General features: G+C 61.3%; 1 protein-coding gene across 6 annotated transcripts in view; it reads right to left on the minus strand.

The window, feature by feature from the left end:
* Positions 1-1,916: 1,916 nt before the first annotated feature.
* Positions 1,917-17,646, minus strand: part of KCNQ4 (potassium voltage-gated channel subfamily Q member 4) — an 86,678-nt gene continuing 70,948 nt past the window's right edge. For all 6 annotated transcript variants that reach the window (XM_075909071.1, XM_075909066.1, XM_075909069.1 and 3 more), the window contains 5 exons: positions 13,954-14,171; positions 13,125-13,227; positions 8,772-8,903; positions 7,863-7,989; positions 1,917-6,501 (listed from right to left, as the gene is read on the minus strand). In XM_075909071.1, the coding sequence (XP_075765186.1) occupies positions 6,283-6,501; positions 7,863-7,989; positions 8,772-8,903; positions 13,125-13,227; positions 13,954-14,171 (799 nt within the window). In that variant the 3' untranslated portion in view covers positions 1,917-6,282. The remainder of the gene's footprint in view (positions 6,502-7,862; positions 7,990-8,771; positions 8,904-13,124; positions 13,228-13,953; positions 14,172-17,646) is intronic.

Consider the following 17,646-nt stretch of genomic DNA (forward strand, 5'->3'; position numbering starts at 1 on the left):
TGGGTGTTGCATTGTGTGGTGTCGCTCAGGGTGGGGTTTGCAGGGTATTGCATTGCGTGTTGTTGCTCAGGTTGGCATTGCTCAGTGTTGCATTGTGTACTGTTGTGTCACTCGGCGCGGTGTTGCTGGGTGTTGCATTGAATGCTGTCGTGCAGGGCGGGATTGCAGGGGATTAGTTTATGTACCGTTATGTGGCTCGATGCGGAATTGAGGGTTGTGTTGCCACACAGGGAGCTGCAGGGACTTGCATTCCACCTTGCTGTCGCAGACAGCGTGGTGCAGGGCCGTGGGGCTGGGGACATAGGGCTGGGTTGGGCTTTGGGGGTGGCAGGTTGTGCATTCTCCAGCTGCCAAGCGGCCGCCGCACCCTGCCTGAGCGTGCCAGGGCGGCCAGTGGCATACCTGAGTAGCAGTGCCCTCCTGTTGAGACCAGACGGCGCCCCAGGCAGTGGGAATGCTGTGTGTGTGTGTGTGTGTGTGTGTGTGTGTGTGTGTGTGTGTGTGTGTGTGTGTGACATTGTTGAGATTCCTCCGCCCTGCACGACAACACCCTGGTGGCCAGCCGCCTGCGAGCCCCGGGTGATAGGAGCCCTCCGTGCGCTGCACAAGGCTCCCCGTGACACGCTCCTCCGTGCGCTGCACAAGGCTCCCCGTGACACGCTCTTCCGTGCGCTGCACAAGGCTCCCCGTGACACGCTCCTCCGTGCGCTGCACAAGGCTCCCGGTGACACGCTCCTCCGTGCGCTGCACAAGGCTCCCCGTGACACGCTCTTCCGTGCGCTGCACAAGGCTCCCCGTGACACGCTCCTCCGTGCGCTGCACAAGGCTCCCCGTGACACGCTCCTCCGTGCGCTGCACAAGGCTCCCCGTGACACGCTCCTCCATGCGTTGCACAAGGCTCCCCGTGACACGCTCCTCCGTGCGCTGCACAAGGCTCCCGGTGACACGCTCCTCCGTGCGCTGCACAAGGCTCCCCGTGACACGCTCCTCCGTGCGTTGCACAAGGCTCCCCGTGACACGCTCCTCCGTGCGCTGCACAAGGCTCCCCGTGACACGCTCCTCCGTGCGTTGCACAAGGCTCCCCGTGACACGCTCCTCCGTGCGACTGCAGGGCAGGGGCTTGGTCAGCAAGGCCGAGCACCTTGAGTGACGCCCCCAGCTCCTCAGCCTGGCGCTGCCCCCACCACAGAGCCAACGGGCCAATGGCCCAGCCCCAGCAATGGTGAAACGTCCCCGCTGCGGGTGCCGCTCCCCCCCCTCCCCGGGGCTAGAAATCCCCCCACGGAACGCGCGGCCTCCCAAAGGACTCCTGCCTCCCACCCCCAGCCCTAGGGCCGAGGAGGCTCCTCGTTTGGGGGCCAGAGCAGGGGCCGAGACGTCAGGGCTCCTGGCCTCTAGTCTATCACCTCCTTGTGCGGGCAAGTCACGCCCTGTGCCTCAGTTTCCCCATTTGCAGCTCAGGAGCACGGATGTCCCGAGGGGTGGGGCTTAGGCGGCTAAGTCAGCCTCGGCAAAGGGCTTTCACCTCCCCCAGGCAAAAGGGGCAATTATCGAATCAACTCCACAGTGGGGGCTGGGAGGAGCTCCGATCCTGGGGCCTCTTTCTCCCCTGGCCCCGCATGCCGGTAACATCCCTGGAGTGGAGTGACCGGCCATACGCTGAGGGGGCAAAGGGCGGGGGTGTGGAGCTGGGACCCTGACATGTTGCCCCCCGGGGTGGGTTCCTTAGCATGGCTCGGCCCAAAAGCCCCGGCAGAGCCCCAGTGAGGCTGGCACGGGGCTGGGGCGCCACCTACTGGGGGCAATGAAGAAGCGACCCAGGGGAGCCGGCCGGGGCCCCTTGCCAAGGAGAGCCCCTCCGGAGGGGTGCTGGAGGCGGGGGGTGGAAGAGGAGGAAGGAGGCAGACAGGCAGCCATCTACGTAAAACTTTAATGAAACAAATAAGTTAATAACTTAGTCAAGTGAGGTAACTATCTTCGTCTGGGAAACAAGGGGTCGCTGGGAATTCACTGGAGGGGTTTCCTACTTCTCCTCCTCCACGCCCCACCCCCACCGTCCTGCCCCCAACCGCATCCACGTCCCCCAGACACGAGACACGTCTGCCTGGGAGCAGGGACTGGCGCGTGCCCTCCCACGTTGCAGGGCGATGGGCACCACGATCGGGGCAGGGCCGGGGGGGCCGAGGGGCTCGGTGCACAAGACACATGCATGAGCATGCAGCAGGTTGGGGAGAGACCGGCTCCAGGCGAGGCTCTCAGGGCGAGCGGGCGGCATGCACGACCCGGCATGGAATGCAAGCGGGACCCCCATGGCCTAGCTCCGGCGCAGGGGCAGCCTGTCCCACCCCGCCGGCGGCAGAGCAGGGCGGGTGGGGCGGACTCCTTACACTCTAGCCTCGCCGGAGGCAGGTCCTTTTGACCTGGACCCTCACCGGTGCACAAGGCCTCTGAAGGCCAGGAGCCCCCCGGGGTGGTGGAAGGAGGCGGCGGTGGGGCCGGACTGACGCATGCAGCCCCCAACGTGCCGGGAAAGGCCAGGGCGGCTGGCCTGCATGGGAGGCCCCGTTCCACAGCCAGGCTGGGTCCTAGCCCCCTGGCCCCTGGCAGCCCCTCCTCCCCGTTTCGCTCTCCAGCAGCGCCTGAGGTCAGCAAGACCCCGCTTAGGCCCTGCGGTCTGGGGTGCAGATGGAGGCTCCAGCCCTCTTCTGCTGCCTCTTGGCGGGTGGGGGAACCACAGGGCGCTGGCCTGTGCGAAAAGGCCCAGGGGCCAGGTGTCCTCTGGTCCCATCCCCCCACCCCACTGCTGCTGGATGGTGTTTGGAGCAGGCTGGGACGGGCGTTCGGCTCCCTCCTGGAGGGCAGGGGCTGCCTGGGCCCCAGCTGCCTCGGCAGAGGGGGATGATAAATAGCAATATCCCATCTGATCCCCCATGACAAATGCATGAGCCCTGCACACACCAGCTGGCTCCCCCCCCTTGCAACTAGCTCCAGGAAGGGGCAGCTGCCCCAGTTCTGCGGGGGGCGTGCGTCAGACTGGGGCGCGTATGGAGATACTGGAAGACATTTAACTGCATAGGAGAGGTAACTGGCAGGCACAAAGACACATCCCACCTCCCTTTCCAGGCAGGGATCCCTAGTGGTAAGATCTACTTCCCGCCTCCCCTCCCCCCAGCCACACGCACGTCTCAGGCAGCAAGGGCAGATGTGCGGAAACAGGAGGGTTCACATGGGGACCAGGGCTCTGAGTGCAAAGCGAAATCTGTTCCTAGCTGGACTGGACGACACTGAAATCCCCATGGGCCAAACCCACCCTCTTATCCCAGCGCCCGTTCCTGCAGTGGCACCAAATCGGGCCTGGGGAGGGGTTCTGAGTCCAGGCCTGACCCAGCCAGCTCCAGCTGATACGGCACAAGCCTGATCACAGAGCGCGGGCAGGGGAGAGCGGGGGCCGTCGGGGCACCAAGGTGGGGGCGAAGGCCCCCGTCCGGCAGCAAAGTCACTCATGGAGCCCGGGTTTGAAATGAGCCGGTGATGTGTTAATTGGGGGGGGGAGGGGCAGGAGGTAGGGCAGGGGAGGGCAATAATTTTTGCAGGGGGAGCCACTTCACAAATTTTGGTACATGGTCTGTGGACTGGAGGGGGGCGGGGCCTCAGACAGAAGGGGTGGGGCTGGGCTACAGAGAACGAGAGAGAAAAAGTGTGTGTGTATGTGAGACTTTGGGATAGGAATATCGGTTAATTGACTAGTCGAGTAACCTCGTGAATTCGTATCGGTTACTCGACTATTCTATAGTCCCTGGGGGCGGGGCTGGCAGCCAGGGCGCTCCCAGCCCCACTCCCAAGGAGCCCCCTGACACTTTGCACGGCTGCCTCTGTATCAGAGGGAGCAGCACGGGGCGCCAGGCGGGAGCTGGTCCACGAGGGAAGCCAGTTTAAAAACCAGCTCCCCTCGTGGACCGGCTGCCTGTCACCCCGTGCTGCTGCCTCTGATAAAGAGGCAGCAGCGCGGGGTGGCAGCAGACCCTCTCCAGGGTGGGAGCTCAGCTCATGGACCTGGCACGAGCCAGAACTGAGCCGGGCTGCCTGCCCACCTGGCTCCTAATACACTTTAAATGCCGAGCCGCAGCGGGGTAAGTCCCAGACCCAGTGCAAGCCAGGCCTGAGCCCGGCCGCTGGCCAGCCTGCTAACAAATTAACTGGCAGGGAAGGGGGGGGGGGGAAACGCATGTCGTCTCTAGCATTCACCGGTACGTTTTGCTTATCGGTTCATCGGTTAACCGACTACACTATTGCATCCCTACCTTGGGGCACAGATTGGGTGTGTGGGGCACAGAGACTGGGAGAGTGTGTGTGGCAGTGATTGTGTGGGTGCGGCACAGAGGCAGTGTAGCACACACTGGGGTGTGTGACAGTGACACAGAGTGTGTGTAAGTTTCTGAGAGAAGTCACGCGCTGTCTCTGTAATGGAAATCTGTCCTGCTCTGTTGTCTCCCCTTCCCCTCCTCTCCTCCCCCTGTTCTGCACTCCTCTGAGTCACATGCTGCTGACTGTGTGTCTGTGTCTACAACCCCTGCTCTGCAGAGATGGGGGACTGGGGCAGGGGGACACTGTGACTTCAGCCCTTCCCTCCACCCCCTGCACAGGTAGTGGGAGAATCCTGGGAGCAGCTGGGCTTCAGGATGGAGCAAGGCTGGGGAGGGGCAGCTGAACACACGCTGCCGACTGTACGTCTCCGTGCGCTGCCAATCAGCTGGGTGGGCCGGAGAGAAATGCTTGGTGGGCTGGATCCAGCCCCCGGGCCTGAGTTTGCCCATCCCTGCTCTAGGGCCAAGGCACCGAAGTGCTGAGAAAGACGAGCTGGTATCTGAGTGAAGCCCGGTGCCCAGCTACCATGGGGGAGGCAGCAGAAGGGGGCAAGGAAGAGAAGCGATTCAGTTGGGGAACAGGCTCTGGGATATTGGGTCCCCTACGCTACTGCTGCCGTCCATGCCCCTGGCTGTATGGAAGCCACAACAGGCAAGTAGGCAGACTAGACATGCTGGGGGCAGACAGGCTACTGCTAAGTTACGCTGACCCTCCTCCTAGCTGTGCCCACACACCCGCCCACCCCACAGCCAGGTGCAGCGGACCAGACCCAGGCCAGCTGTTAACTCCACGGCTTCATGCCGCAGGGCTCTGTTGGGTCCAACGGGCCAGCGACACCCGCTCAAGTCCAGCCCCTCCGATTCTGTTCACCGGGCTCCAAAGGACCAGCATGTGAAACCTCAGTGATTTGGGCAACCCAGGATCCAGCCCAGGTGTGTAGGGAAAAGACCTATTGCTTATGCCGAGGGGTTGCACAACCGCCCCTATCGTCGGCCTGGAAGGTTGCCTATTGAAACGCGGCCGCGTCATCGCAGCTCTCTGCCCGCAGGGCGCCGCCGTGGAAAGGCGCCACCGTGCTTACGGAGTTTCCGTCATGGCCGCGGCGCTCTGGCTGAGGGGGAGGCAGGAACCGTGGGGAACCCAGCCATGCTATTGCCTGGGTCGGGAAGAAACCACATTCAATCGAGTCGCAATGCCCCTCGGTTAGCACGGGGCAGGAAAGGGTGACCTAGGCTTGCATAGCTGTTAGTAAAAACCCTGCGCCGGCTGCAGGGGCTCAGAGCCGCAGGGAGGCAGAGTACACAGGAAGGTAGAACCGCCAGCCTGGCTCTTGGGAAGTCTGTCATTGCATACCCTGTGTCAAAGCTCCTGCCCACGTCAGTTCCTGGAGAGGCACCAGAAGAAAGACCGAGCGGCCAGGCTCTGTGGCCCGTTGGCTCCCGGGCCAGCTTGTCCTCCCTTAAGCACCACCCCAAGCAGGGATGTGCGGGAGCAGGGATTCCCTCCGCAGAGAAGTCCGCCCGCAAAGGACAAAGTCTAGAGGCGGATGCTGTATGTGAAAGAGCATCTCAGCTACCAAAGCAAGTCCCTGGCGTTTCTCTCTTCGGTTGGTAGGTTAATGCCGTCAGGACCGCTCTGCCGCCCCGCTGGGGTCCGGGCCCCTGCGTAGCCAGCTGGCTCCCGGGGGCCGAACTGTGTCGTAATTCCTGCCCGTGCCCGGTCAGAAGGAAGACTTGCTCAAGTAAAAACAAGGGGAGGCTCATAGTGCATCAGAACGCGTCCGACGAGGCCGCGCGGTCCCCAGCCTGGAACCCGGATGAGTCCAGGGGTCGGTCTGCAAGAACGTTCCCCGCCAGGCTCCCGACCGGTCCCCCCGACTCTGCCCTGGGTTGGCCCCACCGGTGCCGGGAGCCCCGCTCAGTCCATGTTGGTGCTGGCCGACCTGGAGATGTTTAAGGTCTGTGCGGACACAGAGATGTCCTCGTGCTCTACGGGGCTGTGGTAGTCGGAGGTGATGTCCGGGTCGACGCCGGGGATCGGCACGGCCGCCAGGGGGAAGGAGTTCGAGGAGCCTTTCCGCAGGCACTGGGAATAGAAGCCAAGTAACAAATCCAGCTTGTGCTCTATGGACTGCACCTGGAGGGGGTGGGGAAGAAGAGGGGGGCGACTGAGTCACGCCTGGTGCGACTGGAATAGGGATACAATGGGTGGGGGGGCTTCCCAGATTCAGGGGAGAACAGGTTTTGCTCCATGTGAGCAACTTCCATGAAGAAGCCGCCTGTCTGCCCAGGGAACCTAACGCCCAGGGCTCTGCTCTGTCCACTGGGCCCCCCCCACGCCGCCCAGCCCTTCCTGGAGGTGGGACTAGAACCCAGGAGTCTAGGCTCTGCCCCCCACTCTATCACTGTCCCCCCCAGCTTGAACTAGAACTCAGGAGTCCAGGCTCTGCCCCCCACTCTATCACTGCCCCCCCCAGCTGGAACTAGAACTCAGGAGTCCAGGCTCTGCCCCCCACTCTATCACTGCCCCCCCCAGCTGGAACTAGAACTCAGGAGTCCAGGCTCTGCCCCCCACTCTATCACTGCCCCCCCCAGCTGGAACTAGAACTCAGGAGTCCAGGCTCCGCCCCCCACTCTATCACTGCCCCCCCCAGCTTGAACTAGAACTCAGGAGTCCAGGCTCTGCCCCCCACTCTATCACTGCCCCCCCCAGCTGGAACTAGAACTCAGGAGTCCAGGCTCCGCCCCCCACTCTATCACTGTCCCCCCCAGCTTGAACTAGAACTCAGGAGTCCAGGCTCTGCCCCCCACTCTATCACTGCCCCCCCCAGCTGGAACTAGAACTCAGGAGTCCAGGCTCTGCCCCCCACTCTATCACTGCCCCCCCCAGCTGGAACTAGAACTCAGGAGTCCAGGCTCCGCCCCCCACTCTATCACTGCCCCCCCCAGCTTGAACTAGAACTCAGGAGTCCAGGCTCTGCCCCCCACTCTATCACTGCCCCCCCCAGCTGGAACTAGAACTCAGGAGTCCAGGCTCCGCCCCCCACTCTATCACTGCCCCCCCCAGCTGGAACTAGAACTCAGGAGTCCAGGCTCCGCCCCCCACTCTATCACTGTCCCCCCCAGCTGGGACTAGAACCCAGGAGTCCAGGCTCCGCCCCCCACTCTCTCACTGCCCCCCCCAGCTGGGACTAGAACCCAGGAGTCCAGGCTCCGCCCCCCACTCTGTCCACTGCCCCCCCCCCAGCTGGGACTAGAACCCAGGAGTCCAGGCCCCCCCAGAGCTGGGACTAGAACCCAGGAGTCCTGGCTCCCCCTGCTCATCACTAGACTGCTGAAAAACAACGTGACTGCTGGTCTCTCTTCTACCCCCCCTCGGACGCGGCGGGGCGGCCAGCCAGCTGGCTTCTCTCCTGATGACGCTCACATCCACGCACGCCACGCGAGGGGGCCACGCCGCGTCTTTGGGCGCTGCCCCCTCCCCCGGCCCAGCCTTACTTGTTTCTCCACTTTGACCACGCGGCCCATCATGCTGACTTCGTCCACCAGGTCGGCCTCCAGGGACGGTTTGTCTCCTTTCTTCCTCTCCACGGCCAGGGCTCCCCGGCCCACGATCTGATCCACGCTGCGGGGCGGGGGAGGGGAGCAGGCACCTTAGTTCCACCACCGGGATCCGAGGGGAAGGGGCCTTTGAGGCCCGGAGGAGCAGGGCCCAGAAACCAGGGAGCTGGGTCTGTCTGGACCCCGGAGGGCCTGGCACACGTGGCCTCCTACTTGCCGTCACGGCAGGCCGGGGAGAACCCACCTTTTCAGCGGTTTCAAACCGTTTCAAGCCACGCCAGGGGCCACCACCGCTCTGGCTTAGGGCCTGCCAGCCCCCGTAATACAGCGGGGGGCAGGCCAGGCGAGGGAGTCGCCCGCATGAGTGGCCTCCTTCATCTCAGCGGGCCGCACGGTTGTTGCTGGCCCGACGACAGCAGGGCCCAAGTGATTTAGGCACCTCGGCCACATTTCCCCCCCCCCCAAAGGGACTGAGATACCAAGGTGTCTCAATCCCATTGGTTGTCAATGGGACCTTGGCTCCGGGGGGCATGAGGGCCGCAGCGCACACGCTCCTCGATAGCTGGGCCTAAGGGTCCAAGCCAGAGCTCGCCGACAGCAGGAGACCCCTTCCTGTTGATTTCAAAGGGCTGTAAGCCAGGCCAGCGGCAGAGTCAGCCGCTGCTCGGGCCTGGACCTGCCTTGCACTGGGTGGGGTGGCGGCGGGGGGGGGGGGGGAAGGGTCACTCTCCCAGCATGCCTCGCCCTGGGGACGCCGTGGCACCCCACCCCGCTGGACCAGCGGTCCCTGGGAGTCGCTGTGCCCAGCAGTGGCCCCGGGCCGCAGGAGTTCGGGAGGCAGCTCACCGGGACTGGAGGCTCTTGATGCGGCCCAGCATGTCGATGTGGCCGGCTGAGTACTGCTCGATGACGTCCTTGACGTCGTAGGGCCGCAGGGTCTCCTTGAACTTCCTCTTCGCAACCAGGAACTTCAGGATCCTGCCGGGACACGAGATTTCCTCAGAGAGGGGGCGGCTGGGGATGGGGCTAAGCAACAGGCTGGACACGGCTCTCTCAGAAGCCCTAGGACCAATGTGCCCTCTAAATGTTTCCACCCTTTGTGCGGAATACATTTTGTTATATGCACTGAGGCTTGTGCGGATGTGCACCACTGGTAGAAACACATGGCTCTGCTAATCAGCTGGGCAGCGTTGGAACCTCTCCTACGAGCCGTCCAAGTGCTCACGTTGCAGGAAACACTGGCCTAGGACCCACTGAGACAGCTGAGCTTCCACGAGTCCCCAGGGCTCTCTTCAAGCCATGGACTCTGGGGATGGGACAGACTCTCACCTGTGGAACTCCCTGCCACTGGGAGTCTGGATGAGCCCAGGCCTTAGCACCTTCAGGGTGAGAGCAACCTCTTGGCACGAGGGCTTTCCCCTTGGAGACCCTGACTACCGAAGGGTCTGTCCTCTGTTCCAGCTCTCTCAGGGGGCAAGCTACACTTCCTTCGCCCCCCCCCCCTCGGGGCAAGGGACACTCTCTGCCTCGAGGTGCGGTGCCTCCAGCCGTTCAGCCTGGTGTGCCTGGCCGAGCCGCACCCCTTTCAGACCCTGGAGTCGGAGGGCTGGGCTCAGGCATGCTGCAGGGGTGGGAGGGTCGGTGGGGGGCAGACGATCTCTCTGGCTTAGAGCGTTTACCCCAGGTCCCTTCCCTCTTGCAGCGGGAAATAACCCACCTGCCTGTTTTCCACGGCAGCGTGACCTCCCCGTAGAGCAGGGGTGGGCAGTAATTTTCGTAGGGGGGCCATTTAGAATCCTAGAATCCTAGGGCTGGAAGGGACCTCAGGAGTCACCGAGTCCAGCCCCCCGCCCAAGGCAGGACCAATCCAACTCCACCATCCCAGCCAGGGCTCTGTCAAGCCAGGACTTACTGAATTTTGGTACTGGCCATGGACTGGCTTGCTCCTCCCACTCCCTGCGGGAAGGGGCGGGGCTGGGTGGCCTGGCAGCCACTTGGGTTACGGCAGCTATTTAAAGGGCTCGTGGCTCCGCCCCCTCCTAGGGTAGCGCCGCGACCAGGAGCCATTTAAATAGGATCATAGAATCCCAGAACCATAGAACTGGAAGAGACCTCAGGAGGCATCGAGTCCAGCCCCCTGCCCAAGGCAGGACCAACCCCAACTAAATCAACCCAGCCAGGGCTTTGTCAAGCCGAGACTTAAACACCTCTAGGGATGGAGACTCCACTACTTCCCTAGGGAACCCCTCCCAGTGCTTCCCCACCCTCCTAGGGAAAGAGTTTTTGCTAATATCCAACCTGGACCTCTCCCACCTCAACTTGAGCCCATTGCTCCTTGTTCTGCCATCTGTCACTACTGAGAACAACCTCTCTCCATCCTCTTTGGAACCTCCCTTCAGGGAGTTGCAGGCTGCTCTCAAATCCCCCCTCACTCTTCGCTTCTGCAGATGAAACAGACCCAAGTCCCTCAGCCTCTCCTCATAGGTCATGTGCTCCAGGTGCCTCATGATTTTCATTGCCCTCCGCTGGACCCTCTCCAATGTGTCCACATCCTTTTGTAGTGGGGGGCCCAGAACTGGACACAATACTCCAGATGTGGCCTCACCAGAGCCCAATAAAGGGGAATAATGACATGTCTGGATCTGCTGGCAATGCTCCTCCTAATGCAGCCTAATATGCCATCAGCCTGCTTGGCTACCAGGGCACCCTGGTGACTCCTATCCAGCTTCTCAGCCACTGTAACCCCCAGGGCCTTTTCTGCAGAACTGCTCCTTCGCCGGTTGGCCCCCAGCCTGTGACAATGCCGGGGATTCCTCACTTCACTCTGCACTTGTCCTTGTTGAACCTCTTCAGATTTCTTGTGGCCCAACCCTCCAATCTGTTGGCTGGGCAGATCCGGCCTGGCTTCCCACCCCAGGGCCCTTCAGTCACCGGCTCCTTAGCAAACAATTGGCAGCGAAGTGGCTGAGGCCGCCGGGGCAGAGATGCAGGGAGGGGGGGCAGGGCGGGAGGCGGCTTTGTGCCAACAGGCTTTGTGCGCACCGCTAGGACCGGGCCCTTGGGAGCCTCAGCCGTGTGCGCTTCCGGCTCGCGTCAAGTGGCCTCCAATAGCTGGCGAAGTGAGAAAGGCTCCGGCTGCTGGACTGGAGGCTGGCGCCGGGGGCAGGGGCGCTGGTGTGGACGCGTCACAGCCTGGGGGGGAGCCTGCTGTGGGCTTAGGAAAAGGGGACAGGTCCCGGCTGGATTTTTCCAAAGCTGCCCCCCAGGTCGGTACCAGCCAAGTGCAGATAAGAGCGTGAGCTGGCCAGGTGCCAGCAGCTGGTCTGGAAAAATACAGGGACAGAATCGCCCCTCCGACTGTTTGATCCTGACTACCGGCCTCTGCTCTAACCACTAGACCTCCCCTCCTCGCCCAGACCTGGGAACAGAACCCAGGAATCCCGCTTTCCCACTCTAAGCCTAGACCCCCCCCCCCTAGAGCTGGCAACAGAACCCAGGTGTCCCTGGCTCCCAGCCCCTCTGCTCCACCATTAACAATGGGTTCGTATCTCACAGCGCTGACCTCACCCCGCTAGAGCCCCACATCACCTCCCCGTTAAAGAGCCAACATATTAAATTGGGGGGGGGGGTTATTTCAACATCACTTCCCCCACCCCTTCTCCCAGTCCCCCCACCCTGCTCGCTGCGGCTAGGCGTTGCTAGCTCAGCATTCCGCTGTCCTGAACCTCACTGAACCGGACCCCAACATCTGTGGGGTGGCAGGACCATGCATGTTCCAGGACCAGAGTCCCGGTGGAGGGCTGGTGGCTGGGAGGCCAACACGCCAGAGCCGGGCTGCCTGGCAGGGCAGTGGGGCAAGCACTGGCCAGCGGCCGGGCCAGGTCTGGGGGCACCATGGCAGGGAAGACAGAAATGACCTTCCCTGGTCTGGCAAAACCCCTCATCTGGGACAGGGCAGGTCCCCAGGGGGCCGGACCAGGGAGGCCCAACCTGTACAACCAGGCCAGAGGAGGTGGCTAGAGATGACGAGGTCCCTGTTCCAGCCACTGGGGAGGTTGTGGACTCTCCATCACTGGAGATATTCAGAGCAGGTTGGACAGACGCCTGTCAGGGATGCTCTAAACGGTGCTTGGTCCTGCCGGGAGGGCCGGGGACTGGCCTTGGGGACCCTCGCGGTCCCTTCCAGCTGTCGGATTCTATATGGCTCCTAACAACAGATGTGTTCAGGGCGGTCTCTCCGGATGGGTGGGGAGCGGCCGGCAGGCCTGGCTTTTGTCTGCAGGACAGCGCCTGCCTGCAGGTTTTCAGACCAGGAAAAGAATTGACTTGGACACACAACAAGCAGGGACGCTGCTGCCACCGAGCTCACGCCTCTGACCACTCGGCTCCGGGTCGGTGCCGGTCGGTGCCGCTCTCCGGGCTCGGGCGCCTACGCTGGCCCCAGAACACGCCTGCTCAGCCAAGAGGCGGCATCAGGGAGCCTTTCCAGGGCACCAAAGGGCTGGCAAATCAGTGAATCAGAAACAGGGAGACACCGGCCAGCCCTCAGTGGACACTGTAGCAGCAGCTCTGGTGCAGGGGTGGGGATTTCCCAGGAGGGCAGAGCCTGCCGGCCAAGAACCCTCTGCCCCCCCTTAGATCCCTGTCCCAACCGCCTCGGAGGAGCGGAAGACTCAGCAGTCAGCTTGAAGTGTGAAGAGCTGAATGCTGCTGGGGCCTGGATCGTGGACTGGGCCACGCCCTCATGGGGGGGGCTTTCAGGGCAAATGGTTTGAACCCTGTTAAAAGTCCTGGTCCTCATCACATCCTTTGGCGAGGAGTTCCACAGGTTGACTGTGCATTGCATGAAGAAAAACTTCCTTTTCTTTGTTTGAAACCTGCCACCTACATCTCGGAAAGGGCTGGGAACGTGCTTCTTCCCTCCCAACCCAGCGCGGCCTCAGAGGCTGTGCACAGAGCTAGCCTGCTCCTCCTCTCCCCGCTCGCTGGCCGGCCTGAGTCCTGTGCAGAGCCAGCACCCTAACGAAGACCCTCTGAGAGCCTGCCCGGGGCAGCTGCTTGGGAGAGGCCCCCACCCAAACCTCCGTCAGGATGGACATGGCCGATTGCCCAGCCGGCTGCCTGCCATGGGTGGAGACCTGGTTGTGGTGTGTGGCTGGCTGGCTGTGGATGCAGGGATGGTGGGTTAACTGGGCTCACCTCACAGCCCGAATGAGGGTTTTCACAGCTGGCATGATGTCCTCGAAGGTCAGGTCGCACTGGTAGCCCTTGTCCTCCGAGCTCTCCTCCGCCGGGCCGTCAACTGAGGACAGAGCATAAGAGTGGCCAGACGGGGTCAGACCAAAGGTCCATCTAGCCCAGTGTCCATGTGATTCCTCTCCTGTCACCCATTCCCAGCCTCTAACAAACAGAGTTTAGGGATCCCTGCCCATCCTGGCTAATAGCCATCGATGGACGTAACCTCCATGAATCCATCTCGCTCTTTTTTGAACCCTGTTAAAGTCCTGGTCTTCACCACATCCTCTGGCGAGGAGTTCCACAGGTTGACTGCGCGCTGCGTGAAGAAAAACTTCCTTTGGTTTGCTTTAAACCTGCTGCCTCCGTCTCATAAAGGGCTGGGAATGTACTTCTTCCCTCCCAACCCAGGCCTGTTACATGGGGAGCAAATCTCCCTGGGTTTTTGGTCTCCTTCACTGGGCTCTCCACGGTGCTGTGGTATGTAATTAAAGGCTTCTCTCTTCCAAGGCTCCCCACCCTCCTCTTGGGCAGGCCCATCCCCAATTCTCAAAGTGGGGAAACTGAGGCACGGAGTGGCAGGGGACTTTCCTAAAGTTGCACAGCGGGTCAGTGCCTGAGAAGCCACAAAAGGGGCCAGCAACTTCCTGGCATCCCACTCCTCTGCTCCAGCTTCACCACAACCCCGCAGGGCTCTCCCTGCACCGAGCAGGAGGGATCCGCTCGGCAGGGCATCTCGGATTCCACAGACGTGGGTGCGAACGGAACCGGGGGGGGGGGGAATGGAACTCACCCTCCACTGGGGGCCGCGGCTTGAGCCGCAGCGACGCCCGGAACCGGGTGCGGTCGTTGAAACTCCAGCTCTTCTGCACCTTGGTGGGGCTGGAGGCCTCGTGGACGTTCTCGGTGCTGGGGGAGCGGCGCAAGGGCGGGGCCAGATGCTGCTTTCCCCGGCTGCCTGGCCTCTGCGAGTTGTTGAGCCGGATGCGGTCCTTGATGCCCATTTTGTTGCTATGGGGCGGGGAGGGAGGGAGGAAGGACAGCAGGCATCAGGCTGGGAACATTGGGAGGCTGGGCGCCTGGAAGGGCAGGCGGATGGACCAGACCCAGAGCGCCTTGCTCCGGCGCTCTGCAGCCACGCCACGTGGCGCATTCTGTGACTGGCGTTGGGCGGGCGTGGGGGGGAAGTCAGCTGCGTGGGGCACACTTTGCAGCTAGGGTGCCAACTGCACCAGCCGCATCAATTAGCAGCTCCGGTGCCTACGCGGCCAGCTGCAAAGGGGGCAGGAGGTACAGGGCAGGGGGGCCCAGAGGAACAGGGAGGGGGCCCAAGAGAGCACCCCACTTAGCCATCAACATTTCGGCTGGGGCACCGGGAGGTGGCGCAGCTCCTGGGGGCTCCCCGCATGGCTGTGCGCGTGGCTTTCACGCGGGATAAGCACCGTGCTTCCGTGCTGCTCTGAAGGGCCTTTGGGAACGCCGATGATTTTAGGGGCCCATATCCCTGACAGGAGGGAATGACAGACCTTGGCTATCTAGCACGGGAAGGGCTCCTGGGCTGGGGTCTCTTAAACGGAGTGCTTGGGCGGCCAACCAGGACTGATTCAGGTGCCGCCCGGCTGCTTAGCAGCGCACCCACTGCCAGCAGCCTGTGGTTCCACTGGTGGTGCACAGCCACACTCACCTTGGTGCACAGGAGCATATTTATTCCGCACATGGATGGGAAAAAACGAGAGGGAACACTGCACGTGGGTAAGTCCCTCTAGACATTTGGCTGGCAGCTGAGAGAGCCAGTGGGGAGGGGACGGGGTGGCAGTGAGGGAGGGGGAGGGAGACACAGACAGAGCCCATGGCAGCTGGGAGAGGAACCGCCTGGGATGAGGCGAAGAGAGATGCAGACACAGCCGGGAGGGAGGAGACAGACAGGCACCTGCTGCTGGCTGGGCTTTCGCACCTGGCTTCGCTGAGACAGCACGTCCAGCCCCGCGGGCCGGACCCACCATTCAGGGAAGACACGGGGGTCCTGGGTGCAAGGGGGTGCCGCATGTGAGTGACTGCAGCCTGGGGAAGCAATGGCGGGGGCTAACCCCAAGCAGTCAGCGGGGACCCAGCCCCGCCGGCGCCCTGATCAGCGTGTTCAGTGGGGTACGTCACTGTCTCCACAGCCTCGCTCAGCCAGGCCCTCGCTGCCTACAGCATCCTGCTGATCATAGAATCGTAGGGCAGGAGGAGACCTCAGGAAGCCACCGAGTCCCACCCACTGTCCAAAGCGGGGCCGGTCCCAACTAAACCATCTCAGCCAGGGCTTGGTCAAGCCAGGACTTCAAGCCAGGAGATTCCACCCCCTCCCTAGGGAACCCAGCCCAGCGCTTCCCCACCTGCCTAGGGAAAGAGTTTTTCCTAATATCCAACCTAGATCTCCCCCGCTGCAACTTGAGCCCATTGCTCCTGGTTCTGCATCTGCCCCACTGAGAACAGCCTCTCTCCAGCCTCCTTGGAACCCCCCTTCAGGGAGTTGAAGGCTGCTCTCAGATCCCCCCTCACTCTTCTCTCCTGCAGGCTGAACAAGCCCAAATCCCCCAGCCTCTTCTCGTAGGCCATGTGCTGCGGCCCCATCATCATTTTCGTCGCCCTCTCCAATGCGTCCCCATCCTTTCTGTAGTGGGGGCCTCAGAACTGGATGCAATTCTCCAGATGTGGCCTCACCAGAGCCGAATACAGGGGAAGAATCACTTCTCTAGCCCTGTGGCCATGCTCCTCCTAAGGCACCCTAATATGCCATTCGCCTTCTTGGCTACAAGGGCGCCCTGTTGGCTCATCTCCAGCTTCTCATCCACTGTAACCCCCAGGCCTTTTCTGCCGAACGGCTGCTTAGCCAGTCGGTCCCCAGCCTGTCGCAGTGTTTGGGATTCTTCCGCCCCCAGCGCAGGACTCTGCACTTGTCCTTGTTGAACCTCGTCTCCACTTCCCCACCTCTCCCCCAGGACGCTAAGGCAGGGGCTGGCACCCAGCAGACGATTCGATAACACACCAGCATTGTGCTGATGGCGAAACTCTGCCTACCCTGCAAAGGGGGAAGAAACCATCTAAGTCTTCCTTTAATCAGGCCAGGCCCTAATTTCACCCCCTTGGGACTATCTTCCACATTCTCAGCCCTGTGGCTGGTAGTTTTTTTTAACTCTGAGGCAGGTGTGCGTTAAAACCCAACCTCGTTTATGTAGGACCTACACCAACACAATGGTCTGTGCTCACCCCTTGCAGCTGGAGAGCCGCTGCTGCTAGCTCACCAACACAATCCGGATGGCTGGGGGAAAATGAGGAAATGCAACAAAAGACACTTGTGTTTGTTGCCATGGAGATGGACAAATTACTCAGGGCCAAAGTGTGTGTGTGGGGGGGGGCGGGGGGGATGAGACACAAATCAACAGGGAGACACATTCCAGAGAGGGTGTTGGCAGGCAGCGGAGGACCAAGACGAGGAATCTGATCCTCGTCTCTGCTATGGTGGATCAGCGGCTGGGGTCAGCCAACGTCTCCCACGCACACGAGAGGAGAACCACGTCCCAGCTCTTTCGGGGTTCACGATTCAGCCTCGTTTGCACTGGGGTAGCCTGAGGGGCCCCGTGGCAGGCTCTGCAGGCGCCTGTTGGTGCATCGTTCTGTGGCAGACCCCCCCCCACACACACACACTTTACGAAATGGACGTATGGACATGAATATACATAACTCAAAGGTGCTTTGAGCAAATTATTTCATGGAACCCCTTGATCTTCATGTCACGATCTGCTGGTTCTGTTGATCTTACTCTGTTGTATGGATCATGTGCGTGTAAAATCAGACACATGGGCTGTGTCTACATTGGCAAGATTTTGCACAAAAGCGGCTGCTTTTGTGCAAAACCATGCTGCCTGTCTACACTGGCGGGGAGTTCTTGTGCAAGAACACTGACGTTCTAATCACTGACGTGTGAAATCAGGGCTTCTTGCACAAGAACTACGATGCTCCCGCTCAGGAATAAGCCCTCTTGTGCAACTGTTCTTGTGCAAGAGGCCAGTGTAGACAGGCAACATGACTTCTTGCGCAAGAAAGCCCGATGGCTAAAATGACCATCAGAGCTTTCTTGTGCAAGAGAGCGTCTACACTGGCACGGATGCTTTTGCGCAAAAGTACATCTCTTGCGCAATGGCACATGCCAGTGTAGACGCTCTCTTGTGCGAATACTTTAACACAAAAACTCTTGCGTTAAAAGTATTTGTGCAAAATCTTGCCAATATCGACGTAGCCCTGGAGTGGAGAATATTTTGTGAGTTTCCAATGTGTGAATGGGAGACATGGAGGGTGTTACTCGCAACTTCTTGATGAGCCGCTGTTAAACAATCTGGGTATGTCTACACTACCCCCCTAGTTCGAACTAGGGGGGGTAATGTAGTCATACGGAGTTGCAAATGAAGCCCGGGATTTGAATTTCCCGGGCTTCATTTGCATG

This window comes from Pelodiscus sinensis, chromosome 25, assembly GCF_049634645.1.
Source record: "Pelodiscus sinensis isolate JC-2024 chromosome 25, ASM4963464v1, whole genome shotgun sequence".
NCBI lineage: Eukaryota > Metazoa > Chordata > Testudines > Trionychidae > Pelodiscus > Pelodiscus sinensis.